This window comes from Poecilia mexicana, unplaced genomic scaffold (assembly GCF_051168715.1).
Source record: "Poecilia mexicana isolate PSO_F unplaced genomic scaffold, ASM5116871v1 scaffold_14, whole genome shotgun sequence".
NCBI classification, from domain to species: domain Eukaryota; kingdom Metazoa; phylum Chordata; class Actinopteri; order Cyprinodontiformes; family Poeciliidae; genus Poecilia; species Poecilia mexicana.
This window is the reverse complement of record NW_028263383.1, coordinates 3334657-3349530: the sequence shown is the minus strand read 5'-3', so window position 1 is coordinate 3349530 and position 14874 is coordinate 3334657. Positions and strand designations below refer to the sequence as shown.

General features: G+C 38.3%; 1 protein-coding gene across 1 annotated transcript in view; it reads right to left on the bottom strand.

Annotated features, from left to right (window-relative positions):
• Positions 1 to 1733: 1733 nt before the first annotated feature.
• Positions 1734 to 14874, bottom strand: part of lrch2 (leucine-rich repeats and calponin homology (CH) domain containing 2) — a 48227-nt gene continuing 35086 nt past the window's right edge. The window contains exons 19-21 of the mRNA XM_088012609.1: positions 10143 to 10280; positions 9954 to 10031; positions 1734 to 9625 (exon numbers count right to left, since the gene is read on the bottom strand). Of these exons, the coding sequence (XP_087868735.1) occupies positions 9506 to 9625; positions 9954 to 10031; positions 10143 to 10280 (336 nt within the window). The 3' untranslated portion in view covers positions 1734 to 9505. The remainder of the gene's footprint in view (positions 9626 to 9953; positions 10032 to 10142; positions 10281 to 14874) is intronic.

Sequence of the window (14874 nt, the reverse complement as noted above, 5' to 3'; positions counted from 1 at the left end):
ATTTTTAAATAAAAAAATTAACAAAAATTACTTGTAAAAAAAAATACAGTATGGTGTGGTTATGTTTTGTTTTATGAATTTGTCTGCAGACTCAACCAGAATTCCTTGGAGAAATGTTTTAGAGAAACAAACAGGAAAGATTCTGCTGCTTTGAGCTTGATTATGTTTGGGTGTAACAAAAAGTTTCTACTTTTTCTTACAATTTGTATTCTTGCCATTGAGAGCAATTTAAATACTAGTTTTTCCTGTATTTATTATTTTTTTTTCAGTATTGTGTTTCTTTTTTCTTTTTGACTTGAAAATGCCTGAAAAATGAATAAATAAACATCGCCTTCCACACAGACCTGTAGCTTACTCTGCACGTTTCTTAAGGTTTAATTAAAGGAGATTTAATACTGAATCGTGTTCACGTATACGTGGCAAGAGATACTCTCCGGTTTGGTGGAACGAGGTCAACAGAAACAAGTCTGAAAACCGTGAAGGATGCTGTGCTTATCCAGCAGCTGTAAGTCGTTTAACCAAAAACCTTTCAAAGCTCTCTGGACTCAACAAAAATCTAGAGATTGGTCTGCAGCTGTAAAAACTAAAGACGTTTCCGAGATGTTTTTGAAGAGGGTGGATAATAGCAAACCTAAAAGAGATGAACAGAAACACACAGACAAAGAGAGCAGGATTTATTCTGGATACTGTCAGTCCCAATGTCAAACACTTTCAGTCCTGTAACTACTTAGGATGAAACAAGTTGAATTTGGGTTTTACTCTGTCTATGACAGATGAGTATGCATAGAAATTGATTAAGAAAAATACATTTTGATCAGTGAACTGCCTTCTCAAACTCCCAGTCAGTCATGGCAGATGACTGCTTCTGCTTCTGCTAAGCTCTTCTGGAGGTTTCTTCTTGTTAATGGTTAACTAGATTCTTCAAATAAGAATGGGCAGTTTTCTTCTACACCTTACCAGAGTACTTTAACAGAAAAAAAGAAGTTATATTGTAGGTTTTTAAAACCAGTCGATGAAGGGCCGAATACTCAACACTAACAGTATCCTTACTGTTCATGTGAGCTCAGAGGTCATATGAGGTAGGAAGGAAATACCAAACGCGTCTCAAACCTCTAAATATAAATTGCATGTAAATATACTGTCATTAAAAACCTAAAGTCACCACCGTCAGCTGTATCATATTTTGCAGCACAAAGGTTGTAATTAACTCGCTCCGGTTTCGTGTGTGAGATGCATTCGTCTTTTCCCTCTGACAATGCAAACACTTCGACACATATCCAGGAAGCAGCTATAGAAACAAACTGGCTGGGATCACACTCCGACAAAGGGACGGATAAAACATGCTCCAACACAGAAATGGACAGCCCTCAAAAGAAACACGCAGAGAGAAAAAGCGAGCTTATAACAAACTTAAATATGTCCAGACAATAAGGGCTTGGCAGCAGATGTTCTGGTGGGTGTGAGACAAACGGAGAGGCAAATATGTTTTAACGAACAGGTTCAAAAGAGTGTCCTGCTGCGCCATGAAAGCCCCATAACTCCTGAACGTCTCCATAATTTATTATACGGATTGCACGTAAAATCTAGTTTGACGCCAACAACCACAAATGATTTCAAAGGCTGCTGTAGTTCCTTCATAAATCAGTAACATTAGGTTTTTATGATGGTTTTTCAAAGTTGTTTTATAACCCAGACGCAGTGCTGTGTGTAATAAAGACACCCATAACCTGAGGTTGCAAAGAGTTTGATTTATTTGTACATCAACATGAACTATTTTAAGAAATCCTTGGATTTTTATACAGATTATATTTACAGAGGTTCATTGTCAGTCATTCAGTTGTCTTGCATGCATCAGATTTTTAATAGAAAAAAGGTTTTTTGTACATGAAGTTTGACTTGTCTTGGCAGTGTAGTACTCAGACATGACTCGCTCTGTCACTTATGGATCCGTTAAATCACAAAAAGAAAAAAAAAGGCAAATTAAGTCAACAAAGAAGAACTCAATGCATAGAATTATCAGTTATTAATAGATTAGCACCAAAATAATTTATTCTGTTTTCTTCATAGTACTGAGATTGCAGCTTGTTCTGCGGTAGCTGCTGGAAAGAAAGCGTAAACCTGAACCCAAACCTCATGCAATTCAGAAATGAGTATAAAATATGAAGTGATGTGAGAAAAGTTGCTTTGAACTTTTGAGAAGTTGCCGTATTTTGTTATCTCGACCTTTCGTTAGAGCAGGTTTCATTTTTCTGCCTACAGAATCTGAGCCAGAGGCTTAAAAGCCGCTGATTTACAACAAAAAGCCCAACATCAAACGTGTTTTAATTTGCCGTTACTTCAAAGTTTGTGTTAGAACAGATCAAATAGATGTTTTTGTTTTTTTTCCACGTTCCATCACGTATTGCACGCATTTAAAAACAAAACCTTATGTGTGATGGAGTCAAAGTAGAGATTTATCAGTCATTACATTTCTCCAGTCACTGCTGGCCATGATTTAAACACGGGTTTTCCAAAGAAGTGCAAAATAATAAATCTTTGTTCTGCGTGAAGCTACTTCCTTGCGGTCTGAAATTTCAGGGTTTTGTCTTAGTGTCCCATTGTTTCCTAAACTGGTTAGTACTTGTCAGTACATGCAAAAAGAAAGAAAAAAAAAACAAGAAAACAATCGACCTTTTGGAATACACTCTGTTCTTTCAAACAAAGTGCAGGTCATGTTGATTTTGTCTGGAGTTTGGAAAGCACATTTGTTTGTTTTTCTTTTACTGTCTGCGCAAAACTAGCCGTCTTCATAGCCTCAAAAACATCCCAGAGTACGCATTTCTCCTTTCAACAAGCCTAATTATGGACCTCTGTTCGTAATTAGGCTGTGGGTTTGATTGTATGTTGCCAAGCTACCTTGGCAACATACAATCAAACCCACAGAGGTACAAGCAGTTTTTGATACGATTACGGCAATCGCCACGGAAAGCGTGTTTACCCCTACGGAAAGGAATGCATGAACAACCTGCATGCGATTTTGGAGAGCGACTGGAAGACGGTTGGTTGGCTAAGCATCAGTGGAAGTCACCAGTATATCTCACTCTCAGACATTTGAAAAAGTGATGAAAGTTTTCCGCACAAGCAGCAACTGACTTTGCTTTTTATTTCTAATAATCCGATAAGGTGACGACAATCCATTCGTTACCGTTTCCACACCACAGTAATAAATACTACTGTGAGAAAAAAAAGGATAGCTTCACCTGTTTAGGCTCTACAATGCAAAAAATAATTCAAGTGTCATCGTTTCATTTTGAGTCAAATGGGATTTTATGTGACGCACCAACACAATGTAGCAAATAATTATGAGATAGAAGGAAATTAATACATGCCGCCTAGTGATTTTTTAAAATTTTTTTTAATAAATATCCTATAAAGTGCAGAGTCCATTTACATTCAGCTCCTCTGATGCCAAAAGACTTGCAGGTGCAGTCGCAGAAAAAGTGGGTTAAAGAAAGTACTGACTCAAGAGTTTTATTTTTAAGAAATTTTGAAAACAGTGTTTACTTTTGGCTTCCGCTTCTTAATTATGTTCTGCTTTGTGCATAACCACAAAAAATCTCCTTAAAGCGTAACAAATTTTGCAAGACACCGTTAGAGAGAAACTGAGCTAAACTACACTAAGCAAGACTGGAATATGAAATCTGCGCCACAAAACGTTTTGTTTTAGGTGAATCAAAATGCATGTACCAGCAAGCGATGATTGACAACCACAAAGAAAAAACAGTGGAGCACAAGTACTTCTACTGAAACACCTTAGCGGTGTGACACACCTTCTTACGTGCTTTACAGAGAAAAGTAAACGAACACACTCAAACACAATGAGTCATCTTTTACAACAAAGAAAAGCACAAACGCAGACGCAGTTCTGCCCCAGTACTGGCCTCAAACATCAGGTAATTACCTGAAGTCCTTCTGATAATTGCCGTTCAAGCAGCTTGTGCACTGCTCTCCTTTTGTCTGCGCAGAAATGTCAGAATAATTGCACTACGTTGCGACTGACAGGTGATTAATCCTTCTGGGAAAGTCATCGCTAATCCTATATTCACACATACAATTTAATGATGATTATGTAGTGTCACCATGAGCGATTTTTTTTTTTTTTTGCTTGACTCGGATATGTTTCCCTTCCAATAAATCATTTGAAAAAAGAAGCAATGATGGGCCACACGCAAGGCATCAGAACTGAAGTATAAATCATAGCTGCACATTGTTTTCTTGTGCCATAAAAGCCGTTTGCATGGCCAAGCAGAGCTGAGACTTTGACACAATGTGATGAAATACTACAGTTTATGTTCTTATCAGCTGATGCATTAGTTCAATGATGCACCGAGGGAGGAATTACTCAAACTGTGCAAAAGAAAGTGTTGACTTCAGACAACCGACAACCATAGCACAGATAAGAATGATAACTTTTAAGATTTTTTACGGATTTTCTGGTAAAGTTAAAGAGATTCTGTCGTCTCCATATGTATGATAAGAAGGATGCTTCGCATTGTTTTGTATATATACAGCTGCAGTCGGAAGAAAAGGACGTGCCATGCACATGAGCCTGCTGTGTGATGATAAGAGCTGTAGCAAAGCATAATTTGGCTTTTTTTTTATGCAGGAAAAATTCCACAAACATCACAACACTTCAAGCCATAATGAATCACTTTTTTCTCCTCACTGTTTTTGCGTTTGCTTGTTCGCTGACTGTTACTATTTTACAAAATTTTAGACACAGTAAAAGACACAAATGTGTGGAATTAATAACACCCAAAAGTCTGTCTGGGACGGGGCAAATACAACTGGAATCTGAATCAAAGACCAAAACAAAAAAAACATTGCATGCAATGCATACACAAAACACATCTTTCTTACTGTCTCACATCATCAGTCTTAGTTACTTTAGGACAACCAAAATGAATTCTGTTTGCTAAATGTGAGAATGATAAGAGATAAATTGCTTTTGGAGAACATTTTTCTTACTCTCATCAATTTCAGGAGTTTATATGTCAAGATTAGTTCACCTTTAAACAGTTTGGGAAGCCAACATGATGTCAGAATGGATTTCAAATCAGGCACAATGTCTGTAAGAGAACCGTTCACCTCAGAACAAAAACAAAAGTCCAGGCAAGGATGTTGACTGAAGCTGATAAATGTGTAATTATTCACAGAAAAATGAGTTCTGGCCGCTCAGCGAGGAAAGAAGAAGTTATTACTACAAAAGCAAAAATAAAACGTTTTCTGCAAATGCAAAAAATGATCTTCGTTACCATTTGGAAAAAACGAAGACGCTTGCGATCCTGACATTACCATCCCAACTGTAAAGTAAAGAGGAAGCAGCACTTATTGGCTGCAGGAGGGACCAGTGCACTTCACAAGATAAATGGAATCATGAGGAAAGAACATTACATGGAAACGTTAAAACAATCTCTCAAGACATCAGCCGGAAAATGATCGTAGGAATGTAACCAAATTAGCTTCAAGGTCAATTAAGGACAACAAAGTCAAGGCTGTCGTGCGGATCACAAATCTGAGTTAAAAGGTTTGTGGGAGAAAGTCCGCTGAAATTACTGACAGAACCCAAAATGTTTGGAACAAGTCAAACAGCTCAGACCCAAATCAACCAAAATGGTAAAAATATGCATCCAAACTACATCCCTTTCATTACTTGCATAATTAGCAAACAGAAATATTTGTGGCGTGAAACAGAAACATTTGAGTGAAAACAATGAGTAACAGAAGGTTGTGTATCTTTGCAGAGTGTAAGCTGTAGTGTGAATTTCAGCTGTGTTTAGATCCAAAGCCCCTCCTGAATAGGTCTGAGAATTATGCAGATATTAGAGGAAAAGCAACAAAAGTACATTTTAACTGACAAAAAAATATAAATCAATAAATAATAAATATCCCTCAATTAAGGCACAATATTCCAGGCTTTAGTTGCTCTGATGGTAAATACTGGAAAAGCATCCTGACATCCTTGGATGTTTTCAGGAGCTGAAGCTTTCCTACGTTAGAGATTTAGAAAACTGATTTGCCACATCTTCACTCGATTTCAAAGCAGCTTTGCTTTTTAACATTTTAGGGATTTCTTTGTGTGGTTTTAGTTGCAAACATTTGATGGAACTAGCAAATCAGGTGATGCTGAAGGTGAAAATCAACGTGGCACGAGAAAACATCACATTTTCCGCAGATCATGAAGTGTTCGGTTTCAGAAATCAGTATCTGACCAGGACAACACTTTGTTCTCATTATGGTTCAAAATAATCTAACAGATTATAAAAGTGTCCCAAACATGCATACGGCTCCGTCCACAGGCAAAGATGTACACCGTGCCTCATAAAGGCATTCCTCCTATTTACCGGTAAAGCTTTTTCAAATTTATTCTGTCCCTTTTAGTCTTATAATTTGAAACGAGAGCAACCGGTTGACTGTGGAAATAGAAAAATACTGAGGAACAGCTACTTACTTAATTATCATTATCATTTCCTGCCCTTTATATAAATTAAAAACAAATCTGGCTTATTGGAATGACTTTTCCATTTGTGAAAACGACTCAAAGTGATCAATTCTGTGAACAAACTTAAGCATTTACTATAATAAATGCTTCAATTTACTTTGTTTCTAGAAATTATTTTTGGTCCCTGTAAGTGTGGTAATAATTTCTTTTTAAAACAATCACTATTTTTTTCTTCCAACTTCACTGATGTACTAAAATGCAGTGTTGTATTATTCAAAACATTTCTGCGGTTTTCACACATTTACTATGGAAGATGTTAAACTTTCCACAGTCTTTTCCTCAGCTCTCCAGGATTCTCAATTACAGTAATTTATGCATTGTTTAATTTGAAGGTAATTTAATCTAAACCCCTCTAGATGACCTCATTTTCCAAGGTAATTCCTTTTATTTGTGTTGTGAAGCTCTAATTATTTCCACTGCACAACTTGTGCCTGAGGGAATGCTAACATGTAGTTAAGACATGTTGCTGCAAAGGCGTGCAACTCCCAATGTGAAAGAAGGGTTCTGTTTTATCAAACATGTCGAGAAGAAAGAAAACACTTTTGAATTTATGCTGATTTGATTTGTTTCATATGACCACCAGTAAGTCTTATTTTTTGCTTTGCTTTCCTGAGATGACAGGAAACTGTGGGTGTAAAGTTTTGACATCCTGGTGTAACTACTAAAAGCCTGCATCTGTAATTTTTAAGTCTATTTCATTTTTTTAATCAATAAATGCTTTGTTCAGGCTCGTGTGGCGGCTATATGCATTTGCCATATTTGCATATTTGCTATTTTCATGTTTCGAGGTGTTGCTACGATCAAAAGCTATTCTTCCCTTTTGATTTGTCAGAGAGGCTTCTCAAGATGAGCTGAACCTCAAACCGCTGGAAGAGTTCAACCAGCGACCAATCAGAGGAATCGGTGTGTTTGCTAGCAGCTTATCGTAACGTTTGGTCAAAAATAAATGTTCTGCTGCACCTGAACAACTCGGAGAGGTCACGATGTCCGACCGAAAACATGCACAAGTAAAAGGGTTAAATAATTACACCAATACATTTCACTGAAGTAGATCTGAAACCGTGCACAGCAAGCTGCCCTGCTGTGCACGGTTTCAGAGCGGGAGCGTTGCAGGAGGATCTCTGAGCAGCAACAACATTAACATTGGCAACATTTTCTCAATTGAGGTCAGAAAAACAATAAAGATTCCAAACTGATTTGTGTGCAAATCATAACAGGCAATCAGATACTTAAACATTGAGGAACACATAAACTTGCACATACATTAGAACGCCTTGGCACGGACCATGCATGCATAATCACAGTGGTCAAAAACGTCGCCTCCCCTGCAAGCAAAATACAGTGCCTTGGAAAAATATATATGTACACTGCTCAAAAAAATAAAGGGAACACTCAAATAACACATCCTAGATCTGAATGAATGAAATATTCTCATTGAATACTTTGTTCTGTACAAAGTTGAATGTGCTGACAACAAAATCACACAAAAATCATCAATGGAAATCAAATTTATTAACCAATGGAGGCCTGGATTTGGAGCCACACACAAAATTAAAGTGAAATGTTCCCTTTATTTTTTTGAGCACTATATATCTATCCCTTGAACCTTTTTCACATTTTATCACATCACATGAACAAACTTCAATGTATTTTGTTGAGATTGTATGTGATGGAAAAAAAGGAAGCATTACTTAATTGTGAAGTGGAAGAAAATATCTGGCTTTTTCCTTTTTTAGTAAAAAGAAAACTTCAGACTTCATGCTGTATTTAATCATGATAGTCCTAAGCAAAATCCAGTGGACAGAGTCCGTATGGGTTTAATTTAATTTCAGTATAAATTTAGCTGCTCTGTGAAAACCTCCTGGGTTTGTTGGAGACCATTAGAGATGGAGCAGCATCATGGAGAACCAGGAGCACAGCAGACAGGTCAGCGGAGAGGTGGAGAGGTTTTAAAGCAGTCAGGTTCTAAAAAATATCCAAAGTTTTAAAGTTACGTCTGCACAAAACCCTGAGCAAAAAGCTGGTAAGGATCAATAGAAATACAGCAAAAAATATCATTGCTACATCAAAATGAGATTTTTTTCTTGTCAAACATTTTAAAAACAATCTAATAGTTTCTGTCCAACTCAAAATTATGCCTTACTTTGGTGCGTTTTGGTCCATCTCATAAATACCCAATAAAATACAAAGAGGTTTGTTGAGGACAAATTGTGGAAAAAGGTGTATGGATACACTAAGCACTGTAGCTCCAGTACAAAATAATTTATGGCTTTTGCAGCCATTTAAAGACGCTGAAATGAATCAGAACTTCAGCATTTGTTGTTGGTTTTCTACAGAACAGCACCAAATCCTACTGGAACTTGAGCTTGATCTCAGAAAGAAAAAGCAGAGTCCAAAGTTCATGGCAGCTATTTCCCTGACTCAGGGTTTAAGACGTAAGAACATGGCAAAAATACAATAAATAACTAAGGAAACCAATGAAACATATCGTTAAAAAAAATAAATCAAAATGTCTCAAGTGAAACAGTGAGTTATGTCTTATTTCTTTGCCACGCCGTGCTATAACAGCGTGGATGTCCAATCTGAAGTGGCACTTGCAGAGTTCGTGGTAACAGCTGAAAGGGAGGTAAAGGTCTTCTGATTAACCCATTGTCACATCCGTCTTTGCATCCAGGTTAGCAGTGCAGCTGAGGAATCTCGCCGTCACGTTACAAATCCACTCTCAGACCAGAAACGGGGAACAAGGAGCATGTGATAATGCGTTGGACTGGAGCCGGTTGCCGACCGACTTCATTTAAGGAGAAATTTTGCATAATCCCGTCTCCTTTCTCAGTCAGGCAGAAGCAGACCGTCACAAAGCCACAAGCCACTGAGTCCTCGCCCCAAATACAGGGGTCCTAAGTCCCTGGGAGTGTGGATGTGGGCTGATCACTGCAGGATATGAGCAGCATTTACTCTCCAGGGTCAAACAGAGGACAAGTGAGTGGACTTTGGCGTGGGCAGGTCCAGCAGAGCCTGGACGGTCACGCCGACCCTTACCAGACCTCGCTCCTCTAAGATGTGATGCGGCAGACATAGTTTGTCCTGAATTAACAGAGAGATCATTCATCAACATCACTGGCAAACCGACTAAGGCTGATGTCACTCAACACGCGCTTGATGGATGCATATTTGTCAGACAGATTTTCCTAAATGATAAAAATGAACTATGGGGGGAAAACATCAGTCAGAGTCTCAGCTGCAGGAAACTTGAACGACAAGTGCATGAAAGAACTTGTAGGCCTCTTTTAGGCAGCTTCATAATTTTGTAATTTATCTTCTGTGGTCAATTATTGATATCACTTGGCACTCATAAATCCTAAATGACTAAACAAATGCAGAGTGAAAACATTTAAGGTAAAAAACGTGTTACCTGTGAAACTCCAAGCTTCTTGCACGCTTCCAGGAAGTTTTCAACATTCCTGCGGCATTTTGCCATGCTTAGCTTTGGCTGGAAGCCACAACATTAATCATGTTAGTTTGTTAAACTAAGCATTTAAGCATTAAAATGATTGTGAAGCAGTTTAGATCAAATAATACGTTTATACGGTACTATACTTACTACTGCAGGTGACGGCACGTGAATGCTGGCAACAGATCGGGGACAAATGTGATTGGCTAGATGGCAGAGGACCACTCCATCCATCAGCGCCGCACCAACATCATCTGGGAGGAGGACCTTCAGTCGGGACTCAATGTTCTGCACACATTAAAGATAACACGATAATGTCGAATGTTGAAAAAGAGAAGCGTGAGCGGAGCAGAGCGAAGTACGCCCGAGCGTGTGGGAGTCTTACGGGAATCCAGGACAAATTCTCTTTTCAAAAACAGAGGGGTTTGAGCTCAATTAATCTGTTCTGGATTCCTTGTTTTTACCTCTGGCATGTCAGATGTACAGCGAACTGCTTCCACCTGCTTCAGTCGTCCAGTAGCCGCAGTCAGAAATACCTCCTCCAATTCCTCTTGCAGAAGTCACTCTACATGCTTCTTAAATACAACGGCTCAGTGTCTCAGGATGACCGCTGGTTCACCTCTGGGATTATTTTGAACATGTCTAAAAACACAGATGAATTAAACTCTTCTGGACTGTCTTCAACTATTTCTAGAAGTGTCTGGAGTATTTACGTCGGAAAGCGTCACCATCTCATAATAAAATCTTTATTTTGTGACCTTTGTCATTGGAGGTGAGGGGAAGGTTTAAAGGTTACATCAGAAAGTAATTTTTTCCGTAACATGAACATGTTCTGTCACATTTAGAGTTTTCTTCACAATATTGATGATTTGTGCAGTATAGACACAACTTGATCACGCATTAAAAACAAAAAAAGGACTCACAAGCCAAAGGTTGCGGTTTGCAATTATTGCGACATATGAATGACGCACAATAGTCAGCATGTTCGAACCACGCTTGGGTGGATGCCTTTGTTACAAAAAAAAGAAAAGAAAGTACATCTTAGGTGGTTGTTTGTTTGGAAAATCTGAGCTTATCTCACCACCCGCCATTATCGTGGGAGGACAGGGAAATGCCTTCTTGCTCAAAGGTGAAAACCAACTTAGGACTTTTCCAATTGCTAACAAACATGTTAGAAAGAGACATTTTTTAAATGTTTGTACTATTTTACCACTGTTGTTCATTTGTGGTATTGAGTCAATGAAAGAAAGTTTGGTTTCCATTAAAATTAGGCTACAAACTCCATGAAGTTATAATTTTAAAAGTTTAAAAATGTAAAAACACACGTAAAAGCCTCATTGTTTCCCTGTAATTGAGGCTTACCACTGAAATTGGTGAGTTTGTTAATGACCATTTTGAACGAATATATTTAAACAATGGCTGTGACAGCTCCTAGTAGGAAAGCATCTTGTAAAATCTAGTGAAAAAAAAAACATGTTAAAATGTTTTACTGCAGTAATTACATATATTGTTTCTACTGGTTGTTGAGAAAGTGATATATTCTTTTAGCTGTGGAGTATATACAATAAACGTAAATATATATATTTTTTTTATTTTATACAGTGGGAATTTCATGATTGTGAAAGAGTTTCAGAAGACAATTACAAAATGTGTGAATATCCAAACGAACATCATGTTGACAGTCATTCATTGAGAATACATCATCTATGTGGACATATTGAGCAACATTGCTTTCAAAGAACACAGGAAGGTCAAAGACAAAACTGACAGACAGAATTAACGTCTCTTCTTTTCATGTGACAAGTTTAATTTATCAGAAAGAAATACTTGGATCTTTGTCCAGTTGCTCACTGACTCTGGAGAATGATCTCTACACAAATCAACTCTTTTATCAATGCGAAACTCTCATCTGTAGTGTCTTTGTCCCTCCATCTTTTGTGACCTCCAGTTCTCTGCAACTCACACTTTTTCCCTGGGACAAGAATAATGAGGCTTTGTTTTGTTTTTACCAGAAATTGCAATGATTTGATCCAAAGTGAAAAGAAGCGGCCTTTGGAAGGAGAAACAGGGAATCAATGCAACTGCAGTCAGGAATATGTCAGAGACCTTCAGAGCTACTTTATGTTGAAATCGATGCGGTCTCTTGTTCTACTCATGATATGTAGCAAACTCTAACGCATGGTAATTGAGACAGGGTGAATTTGTTGTTATCTGTGATGTGGTGAATGGCATGTCGGCTCCTGTATCTTTGATCAGAACAACAAACGCTGCAGAACTAAATAAGATTTCATCTGTTATCTTATGACAGGGTGCGACAGGCCGCGACAGCGCGGGTGTGTGGGTCTGGTCCTTTGGTTTTCAAAAAGGTGTTCCTTCCTCAGAAATGTTGGTTTATGATAACTCGATAACATCTCACAGTTATTGCAGAATTGCCAGCTGCTCATCCATGATGGAAACCTCCTCCCAAAGGTATTCCAGAGGACTGAGATCTGGTGACTAAAGATGTTATTTACAGAACCACAAGTAATTCATTCTCACATTCAAGAAACCAGTGCAAGACAATTAGAGCTTTGATTATCTTGCGGGAAGTAGACATTGGTAGATGGGTACATTGTGGTCACATAACTTCAACACATAAAGCAACATTAAGCTGTGGTGTTTAAACAATACTGAACTGATATTAAAGAGGCGAAGGTGACTCCTGCTTGCTTTCCTGGGTCCATGTTTTCATGTTTACACCAAATCCTGATTCTACCATCTGAATCTTGATGCTGAAATTGACACTCATGAGATTATGTATCGTTAATCTTGTATTGTCCAGCTTTGGTGTTTCTCAATTTCTTGTTTCCCAGTGTGGTCATCTGCTGTTTAGCCCAGCTAAGGTCTGATGTGTTTGCCAGTTGTCATATCCTACCTTCGTGGCCCATCATTTCATTTCACACTGCAGCCTGAAGTGACCCAATTCAGACTTTTTGATGTAATGAAACCTGTATCTGATCTTTTCATGACAGTCTGAACAACAGAGGTCGGATTTTTTTCGAATGCGACCCAGGCCACTTGGTTATCCGACACGTATCCGATTGAAATGTGGCCTGACGTCCAGGTCGCATTCATCCGACCTGAACGTGATATTCGCAAGCGGGAAGAAACACTTAGAGGAAAAACTTGTTAAAGTGCTGTTCCACTCGGACAACAACTTCAAAATCGTAAGCTAAGCTCCACCGTTAGCATCAACATTTATTTCTGCAAACACTGAGCACTTCTTCTTCTTCTTCTGTATGGCGGTTGGCAAAACACCGAGCACGCTGACGTTATTGCGCCCTCTACTGCGCATGCGGGACACTTCCAGGTCGTTTGCCGTCCACACAGGAGAACACGTACAGCTCACGTATGTTTGGAAGTGTGAACAGCCACGGCAAAAAAAATCTGATTTGACAAAAAATTGGTATTGGGTCACTTTAGGCTGCAGTGTGAACGCAGACTCATTCTGATATCTAACGTCAACCAGGCATTTTCATCGACACAACTGCAACTCACTGAGGTTTTTCTTATTTTTTATTACACAACGGTGAGTGAAAATCCCAGTAGATTGGCACTAACTACGATACTATTTTAAAAAATACAACTTAGTCCCACAAAAAGCAAATAAATCCTGATACGTTATATATTTTTAACTGGTATTAACTGGTAGCATCATTGTGTTCTAAATAATACAACACCACACAGTCATTAACCTGAAAGGTTTGACTGCAGGGAATCAAGCTGAGGCAGGAAGTGAAGTTAGAGGAAAAACCACCTCCATGACAAAAACTTCATTTGGGTAAAATCCTACCAAGGACGGAGGCAAAATATGATCCTATCAGAAATTTTCTTGTCAAGAAAAGGCTTGCCTGAAACACTTTGCTTTTCTTATTTACGCTATCACCACCAGCAATATGTTTCTTTGGAAAAACGATTTCTTGCAATACCCCGTGAAAAGCGTGCTGTAATATCAAGACATCTCTTTTTACTGGCAAACAAAAACTGTGTCCTAATCGGCCCTGATTCCCAGTTACACAGGAAAGACCCTAAGTGCTTCCGAGTGACAGATTATATCTGCTTATTTTCGATTTAAGTGGTGTTATCTTGAAAGTTGAAATGACTAACCGAACCGGACTGTTTACCTTCTTTTGTTTAGTTTAAATATTTGTGTGTTTCACAAATGTTTAGAAAATTAGAAAATTGAAATGGGAAATTTCATTACTAAGGATAAAAGAAGCGATATTTGGGTGAATCCTATTCAATTCACTGCAGCATGCTTAATATCAAGCGCTGGTCTAAATCCTAACTGTGCGAAACAATTTTTATCTTTTCAGTGTTTGAGTTATTTTTAAATGACCTGCAGGTCAAAGGCTTTCATTTTAAAAATTTTAAGACTCGTCATTAAAATTGTTGGCAAGTGAAACTGTGGTCCATCAGACTAAGAAATTTCAGATAATCACCAAACTGTGATTGTATAACTGGAAAGCGATGCTCATGGCACATGTTGTGAAAGGGCTCGTTATTCCTGGCAGTGTTGCTGTGAGTAAACCCGACTGCTGGATTCCATTATGATGCTTCACTACGGCCTCGGGGTTGGATCCAACACTTCTTTTCCAGATAAATGTATTCCAAATGTCCCAAACAGTCAGAAAAAACAAATAGTTGTAATTTACCTCTGTGTTTCATGTGGAGCGTTGGCTTCTTAGCTGCCCTTTTTTGTCACATCCTTGTCAAAAAGTGTCACTCCCACTGATGTGCTGCCAACTTTGAGGAAGCTCTGCACTGGTGTCAAAATGATTTGGACATAAGACACACTTCTGACCATTGCTGGATGCAAATTAATAAGTCTCATCATCAATTT